Source organism: Hemitrygon akajei, chromosome 25, assembly GCF_048418815.1.
Source record: "Hemitrygon akajei chromosome 25, sHemAka1.3, whole genome shotgun sequence".
Lineage (NCBI taxonomy): Eukaryota > Metazoa > Chordata > Chondrichthyes > Myliobatiformes > Dasyatidae > Hemitrygon > Hemitrygon akajei.
The window spans coordinates 15,832,440-15,854,460 of NC_133148.1; the positions used below are offsets into that span (position 1 = coordinate 15,832,440).

A 22,021-nucleotide genomic window follows, 5' to 3' on the forward strand; every position below is an offset into this window, starting at 1 on the left:
GATCTAACGCTACCTATTTCCTTATCAAAATTTCTTACCATCTTAGCATGCTCCACTCTGATCTCACTATCCTGTAAAGATTTCTCCTTGGTGAAAACCGACGCAAAATGCACATTTAGAGCCGCACTGCTGTCTCTCCAAATACATGCTTCCTACTTTTTCTGTCAGTGGTTCTATCCTCGTGCTAGTTATCCCTTGTCTCTTGATATATATGTCCGCCTTGCCAAAATATGATTATAGCATCCTCTGTCTGCTAATTTGTACTGAACGTCTTTTCGGGTTTCTTTGTATTTTCTCGGTATCACTGTTCGATGTTTTCCTCCTAAACCTTATGAATGCTTTATTTTTCTTATTGACTAAATTTGCCACGCCTGTCGCCATCGAAAGTTCCTTAGAAGTTGTATATTCCATTCAAGTTACACATTTTTATGAGTAACATCGACCTTCGGAAGTTGATAATTATTCACATTCGTTGCCCATCTGCTTCTTCCCTTCACTTCATAATGGAGTGTGTGTCGTATTTTGCCACGTTATTCGAATTTCGAACAAATATCTTTAAAGTAAACAACGTCAGAGGATCTTCGTCCCTAAGTCAAGCTGTGGTGTTTTCCCTGACCTGTTGTTCCTGACCATAAATGACCCGGATTATTGCCCTAAATTAGGCACATCTGAGTTCTTTTTTCGCAGTAATGTTTTCTGTCTAGCCGAATTCCTTCAGAATCTTGTGTGTTGCTTCGTTATTACGCACATACACTGCAAGCGAGGTCACTAAATTCTAAGACACCACCATTGACAATAAACTTAAGGTCAGTTTTCTAACAACGGCTGGCCTCAGATTCATGTTGACTACCAATGTTGAACAGACGAACGACCGCAAGACATAAATGTGCAACAACAGGAATATTATTTAGTTATTCATGGTGATTAAACGAATGGCTTTTTGTGCATTTGCTGTCCCTTGTTGACGGTTACTCATGGATGCTTTTAACACATTTTTGAACCTCTCTCCAGATAATAAAGCAAAGAAGAATGGAAATACATTCAGTGCGGATGGAGATCTTTCTCTATATCTCTATCCATACGTTTATGCTCATATATTTCGCCAATGTAATTATGGAAATATCGGATATAATATATAACATTAACCGAGCTATAATCGCAGTTGATACGCCTTCTGCATTATGCAAAAGAGCCCAGACCCTCGAGGCTTATAAAGTCTTTGCTCCTTCACAAGGTTGCACAGACAGCCGACGCTGATGTCTAGAACCTTCTCTACTTAACAGGCTTTCTGGTGGTGAAGAAACCATGAATATGTTGTGTGTTTTGATATTTTTAGCGTGGTTACCGAGTACGTGCAGTTCATTTTTAAAGAGAATAATGATTACTATTTTGCCGTTGCGTAAACAAATTTCATTTTATGTTACATCCTGTGCTGCTTCAGATATGTGATGATTAAATTTGTTTTCCTCCCTTCAGATGCCTTCAGTGTATGGGTAGAACAGACACCAAAAGAAGCAACAAAACAAACAGGCGAAACTCTGACCATCAACTGTGTTTTAAAAAATACTACCTGTCGCCTGCATACCACACATTGGTACCGCCAAAGACCCGGTCAAACCAATAACGAAAGCTTATCGATTGGAGGACGATATGCGGAATCTCTCAACAAGCCAACAAACTCCTCCTCGCTGCAGATCCGGAATCTAATTGTTGAAGATACAGCCACGTATTTCTGCCGTGCTCACTACGACCACAGTAACGAAGTTGAGCACAAGCCAATTCAAATACGTTGGAAAATCTTTCACGCGAGAAACTATGATTGCTTCGGTCTTTTGGAGAAGAAAATTGCTGAGCAGTAACGGATTACACTGTAGAGCGAGGGTTGGTTTATAAAACGTTAGCGACAGTCACTCTGCCGCACATATCCAAGTGGGCACAGCTGGAGGTGCAGCGTCACTTTGGTCTTCCAGAGTTATGCAAATGGGGACACTATTGCTATTGAATGAACCACTGTGCCAACTAACGAGTGCCACAGTGATCCAAAGCATGGACTCTGCAATTCAAAAATCACCAATGCATTTGGTAATTGGAGAAAGGACAATGCTAACCCGTTTCTGAACTGTACAATGCAGACGCTATTTTCGAGGGATTATTGGCTATAAAAGTAGCTGTGCGGAATAAAAATGGCGTTAAGCAAGATCGTAATTTGCGCCTTGACCACATGATCTAGTATTGATGTACAAGGAACCTTTTAGTACTAGCATCAATGACTGTGTCAAAAACTGTGCCACAGTGATGAATCTTCAATCCCCGTCATACATAAATCTCCTCCGCAATTCTTAACGCAAAACTAATGCAAGACATTCCTTCAGCGACTATAACTTTTCACTGCCAAATATTCTGACTGTGCCAGACACTGGTACGCATAATGGAGCCTTGCTCTATATACTTGTGTCATTGCAGTATAAATGTTATAATCATATGAATAACAAAGCATTGATATTTTCCTTGATATCTGCCTGGCTGAGAGTTATTATCGACGGAAGCCAATAAAACCTTTTCATTCATGTCCAGTTCCCTCATATCATGGAGGTATAGGATTACTTGACGGATTTATACACTATTTACAACAGTGAGGTTATTGTGCTCACGTGAAATGATGTGTCAACAGAAAGCCACAGTAGTCTAAGCCATAGCACAAACCTCCTGGACAGTTTTATTTTGTTCGTCGATTTGTAAATGGGATTACAAGCTGTGCCTTTACGTTCATGGATGTTGCTCGACATAATTTTAAAAAGATACTTCTTCTTTGGGTTGAATTCCACCTACATTCCTTGGTGCTTAATCAACAAATTTCCCGTTTCAATATCACAAGCGCTTTTAATGCACCGGATATACAGAAGGGCGGATGAAAACTGAAAGAAATTGGGACCTGTTGACCACTAGAATATATTGTTAAGCCTTTTGTTTCTGTCTTATTCTGGAAGACCTACCTCTATAATTCACTTTTAATGATCACTTTCCGTATTGGGATGAATAGGAATTAAATCATTGTGTACGTATACGGAGGTGGCACAAAGCTGACTGTGACAGCTGGTAAGTGACATATTTTATTACATTTTGGGCAAGCGCATATGTTTCCCGATGAGAAGGGCAATTAGAATCTCATTTAATCTTCAATAAAAAAAGAAATTACAAAAAAAAACTCACTTAAATTATGCAAACGGAGTAGTGCACTATCATAATGAACTTTTGCAAATAGAAAAATGCTAACCCGCTGAGATGTCCCAGAAGAAGTTAAATACGCGCCTTTCCTCCCAAGATAATTCTTTCGTTGGCTTAAAAGAAGAAAATTGAACTTGGAGTACTTTTACAAATCGAAGCGCATCAATTACCCTCGACCTGTTGCATGCCTCCCCCGAGAGTAACTTTAAAGTGTTACCTGATACATTGATATAATGCGATTTTTCATATATTTGTATATTTGAGTGCCGATTAGCTTCCCACTGTCGCAGACATGAGCTACATCGCCATGCGGTACCTATATTAGAGAAAACCTCTTTATCGGTTGAAATATATGAAGATTTAGTGTGTAAAGTGAACCCAAGAACGAAAGAAGTTTGAAGATGAAATAGGTTTCAGTACACAAAGGGGTCGCTATAAATATAAACGGTATTTTATTAATTTGATACTTGGCAGGGAATTTTAATCATAAATTCGTAGTGAAAACAACTTGATACATTGCTGGAATAGAATAAAAAGTATTTTATTTAGAAAGACATATCGTCTTCTAACAACCACTTAAAATCCGTGCAAGTCTGTAAGTACAGGATGAAACAAATTTTCTCAGACTCATTTGACTTGTATAACTTTGGTTATATTTTAATGTCAATTGTCAGACTGTTCAGGGAGGGCAGAAGTAGGCGAAAGGTGGTTCCTATCGCAAGGTGAGAAGAGATACTAGTTGAATGATGACATAATCAACTTAGTCTGTGAAAGCAGGACACGATAATATTAAGTCCCCACCATCTCGCTGAATGCTTCTAAGTCAATTGCCAATTCAAATAAAAATTACACTCCAGATCGTAATGAGTGTTATTTCATGCGTTCAGTATTGCTCAAGATACCAATTATAAAATTGGTATTAAACAGACTGTGTTGCAGTACAAAATATAAAACTGCCGTTAGTTAAACGGTTTGCTAGATGATAGGTTGCAATGGAACCGTTGCTGCAAAACGAGTTTTAATTTTCATCAAATAAATTGAACGATAGTTCCTACAAGTAATTCCTCCCCCGATACAAACCCAAAAGAAGGTAAAAGTCTGACCCAGAAAAGCGGAGGGAAGCAATTTGCAAAACTTCCCATAATTGATGCAATTTACTTCAACTTATTGCTGTTTGTTTGCTTCACCTTTCTTAGTTATTAACATGCTGTGGAGCTCCTTTGTCCGAGCTTAGCTGGTTTTAAAAATCCACTGAATCTCATTTTTGTTTGTATTTTTGTTGGAACCTAATCCAGCTCTACGTGTTTTGTTTTTTAAATAGGCAAGTAAAAGAGTCGCCTTTGTTAGTATCTAGCGCTGTGTTATATTATTCCATCTGCCCAGCCCATTTTCTCCCAATACTCTAGCAATTAATGCAGACCTTCCCCTCGGGTTTTGATCATTTTCATGAAAGGAACTTCTCCGTCGTCAAGCACAGTCGATTCCACGCACTTAACCAAACAATTGGGGAGGTGAATTTATTGAATAATTCCAAACTAAATTAATGCCCTTTCTATTTTGCTGTGCTAATGACAATCAAAAGGAAACTGTTCGATACCAGCACCTGTTATTCAGTCCAATGAAATGAATGGATGGTTCCTGATCTCCGAGTCGTATCTCAAGATTCCTTCGCTTCGGCAAGTGACATCCCGGGTTTTCTGTCTTGATCTCAAAAACTCAATGCACGTATTTTATCTTTCGCTTTCCTTCCCTTGGAAATCCAGTGACGTTACAAATAACGCTCTCAATTAGTGCCCAAGATTACCCATAAGGCCATGAGTCTGGAGCAGAATTAGGCAGTTCGGCGCATCGGTATGCTCCACCATTTTCTGTACGCAAAGACTTATCAAGAATCTATCAACCGGAGATTTAAATACACTCGAGGATCTGGCCTCTGTCTACACCGTGTATGCCAACGAAATCCACAGATTCACCACCCACTGGCTAATAAAAAAAAATCATCCTCATCTCCTTTGTAAATGGACGTCCCTCGGTTCTGACGTTGTACCTTTTGATTCTAGACTCCCTCACAACAGGAACCATATTTTCCTTGTCCACATTATTTAGGCCTTTCCACACATGATACGTTTCAACGTGACCACCCTCTTAATTGTACTAAATTCCAATGAATAAACGCTCCTGTGATAGACGTTCAAAATCGTAATCACTTTTGTTTATTTCCTTTGAACTTTCTACAATGTCATCACATTCTTTCTAAGAGGCCTCAAACTGCTCACAATCAAGGATGTAATGCTTTATAAGGCACTGGTAATGAGGCCTTACCAGTGCCTTATAAAGCATTACATCCTTGATTTTATATTCTAGTCCTCTCGAAATGAATGCTAAAATTGCATTTGCCTTCCTGATCACCGATTCAACTTGCAATTAACCTTTAGAGGAATCCTGCACGAGGACACCCAAGTCCCTTTACACCACAGATTCTTTGAAATTTCTCCTCATTCTAGTCTAGGCTTTAATTCCTTCTACCGATGTGCATGACCATACACTTCGTCTTTCTATTACAACTGTTACTTTTTTGCTCATTGTCCCAATCAGTCTAAGTCCTTCCGCAGACTCCCTGTTACCTCAACACTACCCCGATTCTCAGCATATCTGGAATCCTCTGCAAACGGCCACAAAGTCATCAACTCTGTCATGCAATTCATTGGCATATAACGTAAAAAGAAGCAGCGCAACAGACCACTGTAGAACACCAGAGTCACAACAGCCAACCAATACAGACTTGCAGTATTCCCTCTCTTTGCCTCCTGCCAATCAGCCAATGCTCTGTCCATGCTAGTATCTTTCCTCTAATACCGACGCTACTTCTTCAAAGAGTTCTAAATGATTTGTGAGGATTTTCCCTTAAGGAAACTACGCTTTCAAGTATCCCGAAGCCTCAGCCTTAACAATCGAATCAAGTAATTTCCAGCCACTGAGGTAAGCTTAACTGGCCTATAATTCACTTTACTCAACCTCCCTCCTTTCTTGAAGAGTGGAGTGACATTTGCAATTTTACATCCCTCCAGAATCATGCCAGAATCTAGTGATTCTTGAAAGATCACTACTAAAGATTCCACAATCTCATCAGCTACCACTTTTAGAACCGTAGGCCGTAGTCCATTTGGTCCAGATGACTTATCCACCTGCAGTCCTATCAGCTTTCCAAGCACCTTCTCCCTAGTAATGCAGTAACTCCCATCCATGCTTTATTATGCTTGCTGTTCCTTAACTCTACCTATAACGATTCTACATCTTTGATCCTATATCACCTCTTTCTCAGGATTGAATTTCATTTTCTCCCAACAGCATCACGCTATCCCTTCTGCCTACCTGCCTGTTCTTTCCATACAATGTGTATCCTTGGACGCTGAGCTCCCAACTATAATCTTATTTTAGCCATAACTCAGTGATGCCTACATCGTCATAACTGCCAGTCTTAAACTGCGCTACAAATCATCTACCTTATTTCGCAAACTGCATGCATTCAGATATAAGATCTTCTGTCCAGTATTCGTCACCATTTTTCCACTTGTCCCCCTGTTGCACTGCAACTCACTGACTGTAATTTTGCCCAATCATCTATCTGACCTTCTTGAAAATCCCACTGCACACTGCCTCTGCTTGCATACCAGCTGCCACATCCTCAGCACTATCTCACCGTCTCCCATCACCTCGCCAAGTTAGTTGATACCCTCTTCAACAGCTCTTGTAAACATTAGCGCAAGTATATTGATCCCCAAACACGCTCCTATTGTGTAGGTCATCCAGAAGGGATCCCAATGATCCATAAATCTTCAACAGTACCCCTGCACTAGTTCCTCAACCATACATTCATCTGCTAGACCATCCTATTTTGAACTTCACTGTGGCGTAACACAGGCAGAACTCCAGAGAGTACAGTACAACACTAGAGGTCCTGGTTTTCAGCTTTTTACTTAGCAGATTAAATTCTCTCTTCAGGGCTCCTCCCCTTTCCTACCTACACCATTGGTGTTCCTATGTACCAAGACATCTGCCTGCTCATCTTCCCCATTTAAAATCCTCTGGATCCATTCTGAGACGTCTCTGAATCTTGCACTCAGGAAGCAACATACTATCCGGGTGACTCTCTCGTGCCCACAGATTCTGGCGCCAACTGTTCCTACCACTGGTTCAGTTCTCTTCTGCCCCCTTTCCTTTTGAAACATAGCAGCAGATGCAGTGCCAGAAACCCTAATGCTGCGGTTTCCCCCTGCTGGTAGGTCATCGTAGTGAACCACACGCAAACACACACACACACACACACACACACACACACACACACACACACACACACACACACACACACACACACACACACACACACACACACACACACACACACACACACACACTCCAAAGTGGTATACTTATTATTGAGGGGAACGGCCACAAAGGTATTCTGCATCGGCTGCCCATTTTCTGTCCTTCTCCTGACAGTCACCATGCTTAGGCGTGACCACTCCCTGTAGATGCTATTTCTCACCTCCTCATTTTCCCATATGAGCTGAAGATCAACGAGCTGCGGCTCCAGTTCCATAACACGTTGTTTGAGGAGCTGCTGTTCGGTGAACCTGATGCAAATATGTTTATCCTGAAGGCTGGAGATCTCCCAGGGTTCCAATTCTGATAATTAAATTATCTGTGATAATTGCTCTAGTATCAATTGTTTAGTGACAATAAAGTATAAAAAAAATTAAAAATGGAATGCGGGTCATTTAGACCAATGTCCTTAATGTAGATTATAGATTATTTACCTCCATCATGGCCAAATGATTAGAGGAGTTTCTACCCATATTGATACGTAGCGATCAGACAGGTTTTATACGACAACGCCAGACTCAAGACAATATACGAAGGACACTTCACATTATGGATCATATACAAAAAATAAAATCGAAGCAATAGTGATAAGCGTGGACGCTGAAAAAGCATTTGATTCGGTTAATTGGAATTTATTTTACGGAGTTTTACATAGATTTGGTTTCCAAGACACAATTATTAAAACTATACAGACACAATATGACAATCCTACTGCTAGGATTAAAATCAATGGATATTTATCAAATAGTCTTACCCTAGAAAGGGGCACGAGACAGGGTTGTGCACGATCACCGCTACTCTTCGCGTTATATCTGGAACCATTAGCTCAATACATCAGACAAAATGAAGATATCAGGGGAATTACTATTAAAGGGACAGAGCATAAATTGGCTTGTTATGCGAATGACATTTTGATCTACCCAGGGCAGCCAACATACTCTTTACATAAATTGATGCAATCCTTTGAAAAATATGGTCAATTATCAGGATACAAGATCAACATAGATAAAACCCAATTACTTTCATATTACTATACCCCACCAAGATAAATTGAAAGTAGGTACCCCTGGGCATGGCACACAGAGTCTTTCAAATATTTGGGCATCATTATGCCAAAAGATTTGGCAAAATTATCAGAAGTAATTTTCAGCGTTTATGTAAAAAAATTAAGGAAGATATGGCAAGATGGAACCTGATTCCGTTTTTTCAGTCTCAGTTCAAGGACTGAGTCTATTAAAATGAATATACTGCCCAGACTGTTATATTTCTTTCAGACCCTACCAATAGAGATTAATCAAAATCAATTCAATAATGGAACAAGATGCTATCAAGCTATATTTGGCAGGGTAAAAGGCCTAGAGTTCGTCTCAAAACTTTGCAATTAGCAAAGAAAAAGTGGAGATGGGGCCTTCCTTCCCTTAGAGATTAATTTTTTGCAGCACAATTGAGAGCTGTAATATGTTGGTGCAACCCGTCATGTGACGCTCAATGGAAAAACATTGAGGAGCGGGTACTTCCCATCCTCATACAAGCAATTGTGACTGATAACAACCTGCAAAGGTACATTAACACTATTGATAACCCATGGGTGAAATTGACTCTTAAAATATGGAAAACTACTATAAAAGAATATAATCTAGAGGGAGATATTGCAATTCTTAAATGGTGTGCATATGACTCGGATTTTACACCAAATAAATTGGATGCTAGATTTATGGACTGGACAGCTAAAGGAATAACAGTTCTTTGCAACATAATGAAAGAAGGAACACTGTTCTGCTTTGAAATGCTTAAAGAGAAACACTTATTAGAAAAACAAGATTTTTATTGGTATTTACAGATGCGACAATATGGTAATAAGACGCTTAAAATGTAACCAAGGCAAGTACATGATTGGTAGAGCTATTTAGAAAAGCGTATAATTCAGATAATGGTAGTAGAATCATTTCAAGCAGGTATAAGGGGTTGTCAGATCTTAAAACACATTTGACTTCATACATTAAAACAAAATGGGAGAAGGAAGGAGGGATAATTATATCTGCGGAAGAATGGACAATAATATGGAGGTATCAATGGAAGTGTTCCAGTTCACAGAAATGGATGGAGTTTGGATGGAAAATTTTGATAAGATATTTTATTACACCCTCTCAGAAATCCCATTATGATAGTAACCTCCATGTTTGCTGGAGAAATTGTGGGAATCAAACTGCAAATCATTATCATAATTTTTGGGACTGCCCTGTTATCAAAAAACTATTGGAGAGGGTACACAATGCCCTGCAAGATATCCTTAAATGTGAAATACCCTTAGAGAGTAAGACCATATATTTTGGATATATACCTCAAGAATGGTTGAAAAGAGATACATATTTAATGAATATATTGTTAGTGGCTGGTAAAAAGACTCTTACTGGGAAATGGTTATCACAGGAGAGCCCAACTTTAAATACATGGATGGAAATTACAATGAACATTTACAAAATGGAGAAGATAACAGCATCTGTTAATCATAAGCTGGAACAATTTGATTCATAATGGGGAAAAATGGCTTAACTACATAATGCCTCATAGGCCTGATTTTATTCTCACAAATTAATGAATATGATGTAAAAAAAAAAAGATCCCTTCCTACTTGTACAAAGTTCTTTCCTTTTGCTTGTTTTTTCTTTCCACTCTTTTCTATAAGTGTATGCCTCAGATAAATACTCTGTGGAGATCTGTGATATATATGATTATATGATATATATGTACAATGCTGAAAAACATCTTATGGAAATGTTTGTCTCATGATGAACTTCAATTAAAAATAAATTACAAAAAAGGAAAGAAATAAATGAAAGGAAGAAAGTAGTCGAGGCAACCACCCGACAACTCCAACCGTTAAACTTTGTGCTAAACTGGTCTTTCATTCTTGAATAAATACATGGAATGACCTTAGACGCTGGTATTTTGCCACCTTTTTCCATAATATTCGCTTCCACGATCTAGCTTTCTGTGTTCTGTCCTCCCTCGACTAGCTCCATACCTCTGACTATTCTGCCACAAGCCACTGACCCCTTCCCCACTCCGGTATTTTGTCACTGTCGTCCTTTCAGGGAAAGACTGAATGCATCCGTCCCATCACCCTTCTTTATTATTAAATTGAAATTATTGCTAAGTTTCAGGCTCGTTATCAATAAATCATCCTTTCAATTTTGTGTTCTAGGTTTCGCATTGTTTCTCAGAGATCCTACCGTTGAAGAAATGTGCACAAACAAAACTGCCACACTGGTGTGTGAAGTGATCGCCATAACTCCAGCTGAGGTTTCCATATCTTGGAGAGTGGATGGAAAGGAAAGGGCTGATGGTGTTCAAACAGGACAAGCAACAAAGTTCGGAAGCCAATACCTGACAGTCAGCCGTTTGACCAGCAGCGTTGCGGAGTGGGACAGCGGGGTAGAATACTCCTGCTCGGTGCAGGACAATCAATTAGATACTCCGTTATCAAAACGGACACGAAACACAAAAGGTGGGTGCAATAAGAACAATCGAACTGCAAAGTAGTGTAGATGCAGAAAGAGGAACAGAAACTGCTGGATATCAGGAAGCAGATTGCAGAGGGAAAACGACATGACTGTGAGCGAGCTGCCCTCTGGTAAAGCTGTAAGTTAATACATAATTCAGGGAAGACTCAGGGTAGTTGAGGGGGCAAAAGTTTAGAGGTAACACGAAGGGGAACATCTTTACTCAGAGAGTTGTAGCTGTGTGGAACGAGCTTCCAGTATAAGTGGTAGAGGCAAGTTCGATATTGTCATTTTTTTTAAAATTGGGTAGGTATATGGACAGGAAACGAATGGAGGGTTATGGGCTGAGTGCAAGTCGGTGGGACTAGGTGAGAGTAAGCGTTCAGCACAGACTAGAAGGGCCGAGATGGCCTGTTTCCGTGCTGTAATTTTTATATGGTTATATGGCTACATAAAATGGTTATAAGACGGGCGTTGCGACAATTACGTCACCAATAAAATTCTCGCCATATCCTTTGATGCCGATCAGAAAACGATCAACTTCCGCCTTAACGATATGTACGGGCGGCCAACACCGCAGTCTGTGGCAGAGCATTCCACAGATCTACTATTCTCTGGCTGAAAAAATTCCTCGTTACCTCTGTTCTAAAGGGTCGCCCGTCAATGTTGAGGCTGTGCCATCTCGGTCTTGATACCCCACCATAGAAAACATCCTTTCCACATCACCCTATCTCGTCCTCTCAACATTAAGGAGGTTTCAATGAGATCCACACGCATTCTTCTAAATTCCAGTGAGTATAGTCCCAAAGCTGCCATACGCTCCGCATAAGTTTTCCCCGTCATTCCTGGAATGATCCGCGGGAACCTCCTCTGGACTCTCTTCAATGACAACACATCCTTTCTGTGATATTGGGCCCTAAACTGTTGACAATACTTTAAATGCGGCCTGACTAGTGCCTTATAAATGATCAGCACAAACTCCTTGCCGTTATATTCTATTGCCCTAGAAATAAATGCCAACGTTGCATTGGACCTTCTTTACCACAAACTCAACCTGTAAATGAACCTTCTGGCAGTCTAGCACGAGGACATCTAAGTCCCTCTGCACCTCTGATATTTGAAACTTTTCCCCATTTAGATAATAGTCCGCACTATTGTTCCTTTTACCAAAATGTATTATCATACATTACCCAACACTGTCTTCCATTTGCCACCTTTTTGTCCATTCTTCCAATTTCTCTAAGCCCTGCTGCAATTGCATTGCTTCTTCAGCACTACCTGCTCCTTCACCTTTCTTCGTATAAGCCGCAAATTTTGCCACGAAGCCATCAATTCCATTAAGTGAACCATTGATAAACAATGTGAAAAACAGGTGTCCTATTCCTGACCCGTGAGGAACAGCAGTAGTCCCCGGCAGCTAACCAGAAAAAGGCTCCTTTTATTCCCATTCACTGCCTCCTGTCTGTCAACTATTCTGGAATCCATACTTGCATCTTTCCGGTAAAGAGATGGGGTTTTATCTTGTTGAGCAGCCTCAGTTGTGGCATCTTATCACACCACTTCTGAAAATCCAATTAAATGATATTCACTCCCTCGCCTCTGTCCACCCTGGTTGTTACTTCCTCGAAGAATTCTGAAAGATTTGTCAGACAAGATTTCCCTTCACAGAAACCATGCTTACTTTGACCTTTTTAACATCAGTCTCCAAGTACCTCAAAACTTCACCCTTAGTAATAGACTCCAACGCTTTCCCAACCACTGAGATTAGGCTAACTGGCCTATAACTCTCCCTCCTTAACGAGTGGAGTGACATTTGCCATTTTCCAGACCTCCAGGACCATGCCAGAATCAAGTGATTCTTGAAAGATCATGGCCAATGCATCCGTTATCTCTTCAGCAACCTCTCTCAGGAGTCTGGGATGTAAACCATTTGACCTAGGTGACTTATGTACCTTAAGACCTTTAAGTTTGCCTTGCACTATTTTCCTTTGTAATAGCAATGGCACTCACTCCTGCTCCCTGATGCCCATTGACCTCTGGCACACTGCTAGTGTCTTCCACAGTGAAGACAGGTGCAAAGTATCCATTACGTTCATCTGGCATTTCTTTGTCCCCATTACTACCTTACCAGCTTCATTTTCTAATGGTCCAATATTACCACTCACCTCCCTTTTACCCTTTATATAATTGAAAAAAAAACTTTTAATATCCTGCTTTATATTATAGTCTAGTCTGTCCTCAAATTTCACTTTTTCCCTTTCTATAGCTTTTTTTTAGTTGCCTTTTGTTTGATTTTAAACGCTTCCCAATCATCTAAATTCCCACTCACTTCGGCTACCTTATATGCTCTTTCCTTGGCTTTTACACAGGCCTTATCTTCCTTTGCCAGCCACGGTTGCCTACCCCTTCCAGTTGAGAACTTCTTCCTCTGTGGCACATATCTATCCTGCGCCTTGTGGAACTATTCCCAGAAACTTCAGCCATCTCTGCTCTGCCGTTATCCCCGCCAATATTCTCTTCCAATCTACCTGGACAAGCTCCTCTCTCGTGCCTCTGCAATTCCGTGTATTCCATTGCGATACAGATACATGCGAGTTATGCTTCTCAATGACCCCAACTAACCAACCCGGTATGTTCTTCTTTGACTCTGGGAAGAAACTGGAGCAGCTGGGGAAAACCCGTGCATTCCACGGGGACAACGTAGAGACTCCTTATAGAACAGCTCAGGCATTAAACTCCGAACTCCAAAACGTTCCGAGCGGTAATAGCGTCGCGCTACCGTGGCTCCGTGTTGTTGGTTGGCAAAGGTCGGAACCACTATTTGCCCCAAAGAAAATGATGGAAATCAATTATACAATCACAAATACGTCATCGTATTAGATGGTTAGGGCAGTTTAGTACCCTTCAGGAGCTTCATGAGTGAACTCTTTTTCATGATAAGCACAGATGGTCGTTTATGTCAGCATATTGAACAAATCCAGTCACAATCCTCATCAAATGAAGCAGTCCATGTCTTGCGGGAAGATCGATATCAGATTCTAAAGTTGACACCGATTGCAAAGTGAGATTTCTGCGGCATAAGTTCTAAACAATAACTAAAATAAATTGTAACAATGTGCTCCGCATATTCAATGGTTCACGCACAAGAACATTCAGACCACCCCGAACACCAACATTTTCCAGTTTCCGACCATTCATAAAATATACTATCGTCATATTTATTTCTCCTCAGTCGATATCCTCACGTTTTCCACGTAACATTCAATCTGCTGAGTACTTACCAATTTACTTACCTTGCGTACATCCCACCAAATTCTCCCAGAATCTTTCTCACAGGCCACGATTCCACATAACTTCTATTCCCAGTAAACAGACATATTACAGTATATAGAAACATAGAAAATAAGTGCAGGAGTAGGCCATTCGGCCCTTCGAGCCTGCACTGCCATTCAGTATGATCATGGCTGATCTTCCAACTCAGAACCCTGTACCGGCTTTCTCTCCATACCCCCTGATCCCTTTAGCCACAAGGGCCATATCTAACTTCCTCTTAAATATAGCCAATGAACCGGCCTCAACCGTTTCCTGTGGCAGAGAATTCCACAGATTCACCACTCTCTGTGTGAAGAAGTTTTTCTTCATCCTGGTCCTAAAAGGCTTCCACTTTAACCTTAAACTGTGATCCCTCGTTCTGGACTTCCCCAACATCGGAAACAATCTTCCTGTATCTAGCCTGTCCAATCCCTTTAGAATTTTATACGTTTCAATAAGATCCCCCCTCAATCTTCTAAATTCCAGTGAGTATAAGCTTAGTCGATCCAGTCTTTCTTCATATGAAAGTCCTGCCATCCCAGGAATCAATCTGCTGAACCTTCTCTGTCCTCCATCTATGGAAAGAATGTCTTTCCTCAGATTAGGGGACCAAAACGGCACACAATATTCTAGGTGCGGTCTCACCAAGGCCTTGTACAACTGCAGTAGAACCTCCCTGCTCCCGTGCTCAAATCTTCTTCCTATGAATGCCAACATACCATTCGCCTTTTTCACCCCCTGCTGTACCTGCATGCCCACTTTCAATGACTGGTGTACAAAGACACCCAGGTCTCGTTGCACCTCCCCTTTTCCTAATCGGCCACCGTTCAGATAATAATCTGTTTTCCTGTTCTTGCAACCAAAGTGGATAACCTCACATTTATCCACATTAAATTGCATCTGCCATGAATTTACCCACTCACCTAACCTATCCAAGTCACCCTGCATCCTCTTAGCATCCTCCTCACAGCTAACACCGCCGCCCAGCTTCGTGTCATCCGCAAACTTGGAGATGCTGCATTTAATTCCCTCGTCTAAATCATTAATATATATTGTAAACAACTGGGGTCCCAGCACTGAGCCTTGCGGTACCCCACTAGTCACTGCCTGCCATTCTGAAAAGGTCCCGTTTACTCCCACTCTTTGCTTCCTGTCTGCCAACCAATTCTCTATCCACATCAATAACATACCCCCAACGCCGTGTGCTTTAAGTTTGCACACTAATCTCTTGTGTGGGACCTTGTCAAAAGCCTTTTGAAAATCTAAATATACCACTTCCACTGGCTCTCCCCTATCCACTCTACTAGTTACATCTTCAAAAAATTCTATAAGATTCGTCAGACATGATTTTCCTTTCACAAATCCATGCTGACTTTGTCCGATAATTTCACCTCTTTCCAAATGTACTGTTATCACATCTTTGACAACCGACTCTAGCATTTTCCCCACCACCGATGTCAGATTAACCGGTCTATAATTCCCCGGTTTCTGTCTCCCTACTTTTTTAAAAAAATGGGGTTACATTTGCCACCCTCCAATCCTCAGGAACTAATCCAGAATCTAAGGAATTTTGAAAAATTATCACTAATGCATCCACTATTTCTAGGGCTACTTCCATATGCACTCTGGGATGCAGACCATCAGGCCCTGGGGATTTATCTGCCTTTAATCCCTTCAATTTACCTAACACCACTTCCCTACTAACATGTATTTCCCTCAGTTCCTCCATCTCACTAGACCCTCGGTCCCTTACCATTTCCAGAAGATTATTTATGTCTTCTTTAGTGAAGACAGAACCAAAGTAGTTATTCAATTGGTCTGCCATGTCTTTGTTCCCTATGATCAATGCACCTGTTTCTGACTGTAAAGTACCTACATTTGTCTTGACCAATCTTTCTATCTATAAAAGCTTTTACAGTCAGTTTTTATGTTCCCTGTCAGCTTTCTCTCATAATCTTTTTCCCCTTCCCTAATTAAGCCGTTTGTCCTCCTCTGCTGGTCTCCGAATTTCTCCCAGTCCTCAGCTGTGCCGCTTTTTTTGGCTAATTTATATGTTTCTTCTTTGGACCTGATACTATCCCTAATTTCCCTTGTCAGCCACGGGTGCACTACCTTCCCTGGTTTATTCTTTTGCCAAACTGGGATGAACAATTGTTGTAGTTCATCCATGCCATCTTTAAATGTTTGCCATTGAATATCCACCGTCAACCCTTTAAGTATCATTTGCCAGTCTATCTTAGCTAATTCACATCTCACACCTTCAAAGTTAACCTTCTTTAAGTTCAGAACCTTTGTTTCTGAATTAACTATGTCACTCTCCATCTTAATGAAGAATTCCACCATATTATGGTCACTCTTACCCAAGGGGCTTCACACGACAAGATTGCTAATTAACCCTTCCTCATTGCTGAATACCCAACCTAGAATGGCCTGCTCTCTAGTTGGTTCCTCGACCTGTTGGTTCAGAAAACCATCACGCATACTTTCCAAGAAATCATCTTCCTCAACACCCTTACCAATTTGGTTCACCCAATCTATATGTAGATTGAAGTCACCCATTATAACGACCGTTCCTTTATTGCACGCATTTCTAATTTCCTGTTTAATGCCATCCCCAACCTCACTACTACTGTTAGGTGGCCTGTACACAACTCCCGCCAGTGTTTTCTGCCCCTTAGTGTTAGGCAGCTGTACCTATATCGATTCCACATCCTCCAGGCTAATGTCCTTCCTTTCTATTGCGTTAATCTCCTCTCTAACCAGCAATGCCTCCCCACCTCCTTTTCTTTCCTGTCTCTCCCTCCTGAATATTGAATATCCCTGGATGTTGATCTCCCATCCTTGGTCACCCTGGAGCCATGTCTCTATGATCCCAACCGTATCATATTCATTAATAACTATCTTTACATTCAATTCATCCACCTTGTTACGAATGCTCCTCGCATTGACACTCAAAGCCTTCAGGCTTCTTTTTACAACACTCTTAGCCCTTATACAATTATGTTGAAAAGTGGCTATTTTTGCTTTTTGCCCTGGATTTGCCTGCCTGCCAGTTTTACTTTTGAACTTACTACTTTTTGCTTCTACCCTCATTTTACACCCCTCTGTCTCTCTGCACTTGTATCCATCCCCCTGCCACATTAGTTTAAAGCCTCCTGAACAGCAGTAGCAAACGCTCCCCCTAGGACATTGGTTTCAGTCCAGCCCAGGTGCAGACTGTCCTGTTTATACCGGTCCCACCTCCCAAGAACTGGTTCCAATGCCCCAGAAATTTGAATCTCTCCCCTTTGCACCATTGTTCAAGCCATGAATTCATCTGAAATATCCTCCTATTTCTACTCTAACTAGCACGTGGCACTGGTAGTAATCCAGAGATTATTACCTTTGTGCTCCTACTTTTTAATTTATCTCCAAACTCCCTAAATTCACCTTGTAGGACATCATCCCATTTTTTACCTATATCGTTGGTATATCCCCCAGTAATATCATTGAAATAGATTCAGAGCATCTGAGGCCCCAGTATCGATCACTGTGATATCCTGTTCGCCACAGCTTGTAGGGCCGTAAACCCTTACAGGGTTCGCTTCTGGTACATGGTTGCTGTACTGTTTAACATGCACAAAATAGACTGTTTTTATTCACTCGTGCTACTCTGACAGTATCACCCAAACACAAAATACCATGATGGACTGAGGCTTCAAATACGTGGTTGTCACTTGGAAATAGAGTATGGCACCTTCCCTTCAATTTCGATGGGTTTATATCCTGTAACTCCCTACCCAACAGCTGTGAAAATTATGCTTCACCAGAAGCGTTGAAGCAATTCAGGAAAATAGCTCACATTTTCTATGCAAGACAGGTAAACAATGAACTTACTAGCTGCATCGAGAATCGAAACAAAAGTAATAAAGCAAAATTACTAAAGGCTCATACACATCTGAAACTGAATTGATCCTCCTAATGTTACTGTATTTTAATATCACAGTTTATATTTTTTCTGGAATGCGTTGGGTGGTAAATAATGTAGGTGTCGGCTCATACATCAGGTAGACTTTTATAATTTTCAAGATCAATTAAGTGGCAAGCGCTTCCTTCGAATACGTGGTTCCATTACATTTTATGGCACATGGTAACCTACAGAGTTAACGTGGCCGCTTCGGTTTCACGTTACTGGCAAATTTTCCTATTTCTAGTGGAGTAACTTCCACAAAATATGACCGAAAATATTGAAGAGCTGGCAGTCAGTCCTCGGTTCGTAAAGTAGTGATGTATTGAATGCTAATCACACAACAGTGTTCTTTATTAGAATTCATTGGCATGTTATATTTTGTTTTCTTATTTCGAAGAGCGTACTACTCCGTCCATAATGCAGAAAGTACTGCAGTTTTAACTGAGTATAACTTTCCGCGTAATAGTTCTTTTCGATCAACTTCTTTTAGAATCACACTGGGGACTGGCAGACAAACCTTTTGCTCATTTTGTGTGAATACCTTTGAAGGAGGCCACGTTTTCCCTCAGTATTTTGAAGATCTAAGGGGGAACGTTTGCATCCCTGAATGGGAAAAAAATACTTACTGTTAAAGTCATGTCAGTGTACTATTTGCGCTGTGGTATCTATCATCAGGAGAATCAATGAGGATATCAGACAAGGAAGATAGAGGAGTCGGGTTGATAAGGCAAGTATAGCTGTATTAGGGAAGCAGAAAAAAATGTCACAGAGAAGTGCGTCGTCAGTGGGATTATGAGCTACTCCGGCCTGGTTATAGTTGTTATAATCCACATCTTGAACATCACAGAATGAATATAACCATACCCACTTTTTTGCCAGAAGAATGCTTTATGGCTGACATTAATGCCATCATAAAAAGGCCTTCCTTTGAAGAGATTTGGATGCTTCGGAGAGCAACAATTGTGTGCGAAGTGGTTTACACAGATTTACAGAATGTCACAGTCTCCTGGCAAGTAAATGGGAGTCGGAGAATGAACGGAGTAGAGACTCGCGGTCCGGAGAGGAGGGGAAATAAATCCGTCATCATCAGCAAACTGAAGATCAGTGTGGAGGAGTGGAACAGCGGAACCGAATACCTGTGCTTCGTAGAAGACCGTGATCTGCCAACACCACTGACAATCGCCTCCAAAAAAAACAAGGGTAAGCGCAATTAACTGCCGTCTTGAGTACGCATGGTATATCAAACAAACTTTTTGGCAGTGACATTCATGACCTAATCAATAGAATTGAAAACATAATCTCCTCCATTCCGTTGCGTAACAGCAATCCAGAAGAAAATAAATGATCAGGACACCCATGGTAACGTAGAAAAGAAGTAAATACACAAAACGGCAAAACTATAATTGGTATCTTAATTACAAAGAGCAAATGCAACACATTATTTATACCTGGAGCCGATATGTCTTGTGTTGAAAAGCTGATCTAATTTCTGAGTTTATTGATATTTGAACATCCGGAGTCTGGTGAAGATACAAATCTGCAAGTCAAAGATGAAACTAATTTAAGGTATGTTTTTCTCTTCCAGTTACTGAAATGCACCGTCCTAAAGCCTACCTCTTGTACCCATCAGCTGAGGAGATTCAAGCGGAGGAAGCAGCTACCCTAATTTGCCTCGTGACCGGTTTTTATCCGGAAGATATATACGTCGGCTGGATGGCTAATGACAACCTTTTGCATTCGGGATTCTCCACCCAGTTTAACAGCGATAAGGAAAACGGCTCTAACTCGGTTACCAGCAAACTGAGGATCAGCGCAGAAGACTGGGAGAAGGGAACCACCTATAGCTGTTTGGTTGGACATCCGTCGCTAAAAACAAATATAGTCAGAAGTATTAATAAATCCCAGGGTAAACCTACTTTAGTTAACGTGTCAGTTGTTCTAACTGACAGCTTTAAATCGTGCGCCTAATCATCCTTGATTTGATGACTAGTAGCTTGGAAGTGTTTCTTGCTTACTGCGTAGCTGTTTGAATTTCCGTTTTGCCGATTTACTGAAGACCACGCATAGCATTCACTCTTCAGGTTATCCTACCGCAAATGAAATATTCCATTAATTTCATTTATTCATTAACATTCTGATGAGCTCTCGATAGCATTAGATTTTTTTTTAACTTTACGTTGATTCTGAAAATGTAGTACTTCAGAGATGCTAGTAAGTCGCGGAATAGATAGCAGATAGCGATTTATTCTGTACGCCACATTATATTGAAATAAATTCAGAATGAAAACTTCTTGGTTTCCACATGTGTGTTCTTATTTTTGCTCTTAAGAGTAAAACATTTTTCAGTTTCTTTATATTAGCTTCATTAATATATATAGTATAGTTCTATTCTTCCCTTTTCACGTGTCGCAAATATGGCAGGGAGACGAGAGAGGTAACGATATACGGCTAATTACTAAGGTTATTCAGATCCTAGCGGTTCGTGGAGGTTAGATTCGAGATCTGATTTGACGGATAGGCTCGTTCGTGCATGGGTACCTGTCATTTGACCTTTAAAAGCAAAAGGTCCATAGACAATAGACAACAGCACGGAATAATATCAGGATCAGAATAATTTTCTTTGACATTGTCGCGAATTTTATTGTTTTGCAGCAGCAGTACAATGCAATACATAAACCATGCTAACAGTACAATATGAAAGAGATGCTTAAAAATAAATAAGTGGTGATAAAAGGGGGAAATTAGTGAGGTAGTTTTAGTGGGTTCATGGATTGTTCAGAATCTGATGAAGAAGGAACAGAAGCTGTTCCTAAAAAGTTGAGTGTGTGCCTTCATACCCCTGCACTTCTGATGGCAGTAATGAGAAGATGGCACGTCCTGGATGGTGGGAGCCCTTAATGATTGTTGCCAACCCCTTGAGGCACCGCCTTTTGACATGTTCTCAATGTTGGGGCGCCTCGTACCTATGGATAGCTGCACACAACCATCTGCAGTATTTACGGTTCCCATGCAATGGTGCCGAAATACCAGCTGGCGATTTAGCCAGTTAGAATGCTGACGTTTTGAATATTAGACTTGTGCAAAAATTTTGTAGGGTCTTTGGTGATATACCAAATCTTCTCCAGCTCTTCATAAAATATACCAGTGACGTGCTTATTTCCCTATTTACATCCATATATTGGGATCTGGACAGATCTTCAGAGAATACCTCCTGGAACTTGAAATAGCTCACCTTTTCCACTGCCGAATCCTCGATTAGGACTGGCGTGTGTTCCTTCGACTCCTGCTTCCTGCTTGTCGACAATAAGTTCATTTCTCTTATTCTTGTTGAGAACACGGTTGTTGCTGCGGCACCACTCAACCAGCTGATTAATCTCACTGATGTACGCCTCTTTGTCACACTCTGAGATTCTGCTGACAGCAGTTTCGTTGGCAAATTTATAAATCACATTTCCTTCTCATCTCTTGGTGAATACAGTACACGATGCTTGGTTGCTGATTTCAAGCAGAAACATACCTGATGCTAGGTAAATACTATTGACCTCCATGTTTCATTTGGCCTCTAACACTGATTATACGGCATCCAGTGCTCAATAGAATTGAGAAGGCCGAAACAATCGACATCAGCGAATCCTAAAAGTCGTTCGCC

At 40.8% G+C, this 22,021-nt stretch overlaps 1 gene segment (V, D, J or C); it reads left to right on the forward strand.

Annotated features, from left to right (window-relative positions):
• Positions 1 to 3,014: 3,014 nt before the first annotated feature.
• Positions 3,015 to 20,529, forward strand: LOC140716202 (Ig heavy chain C region-like). The segment is given in 4 exon segments: positions 3,015 to 3,096; positions 10,814 to 11,116; positions 19,255 to 19,572; positions 19,958 to 20,529. Coding segments are annotated over 3 exon segments (966 nt in total).
• The last annotated feature ends 1,492 nt before the right edge of the window (positions 20,530 to 22,021 follow it).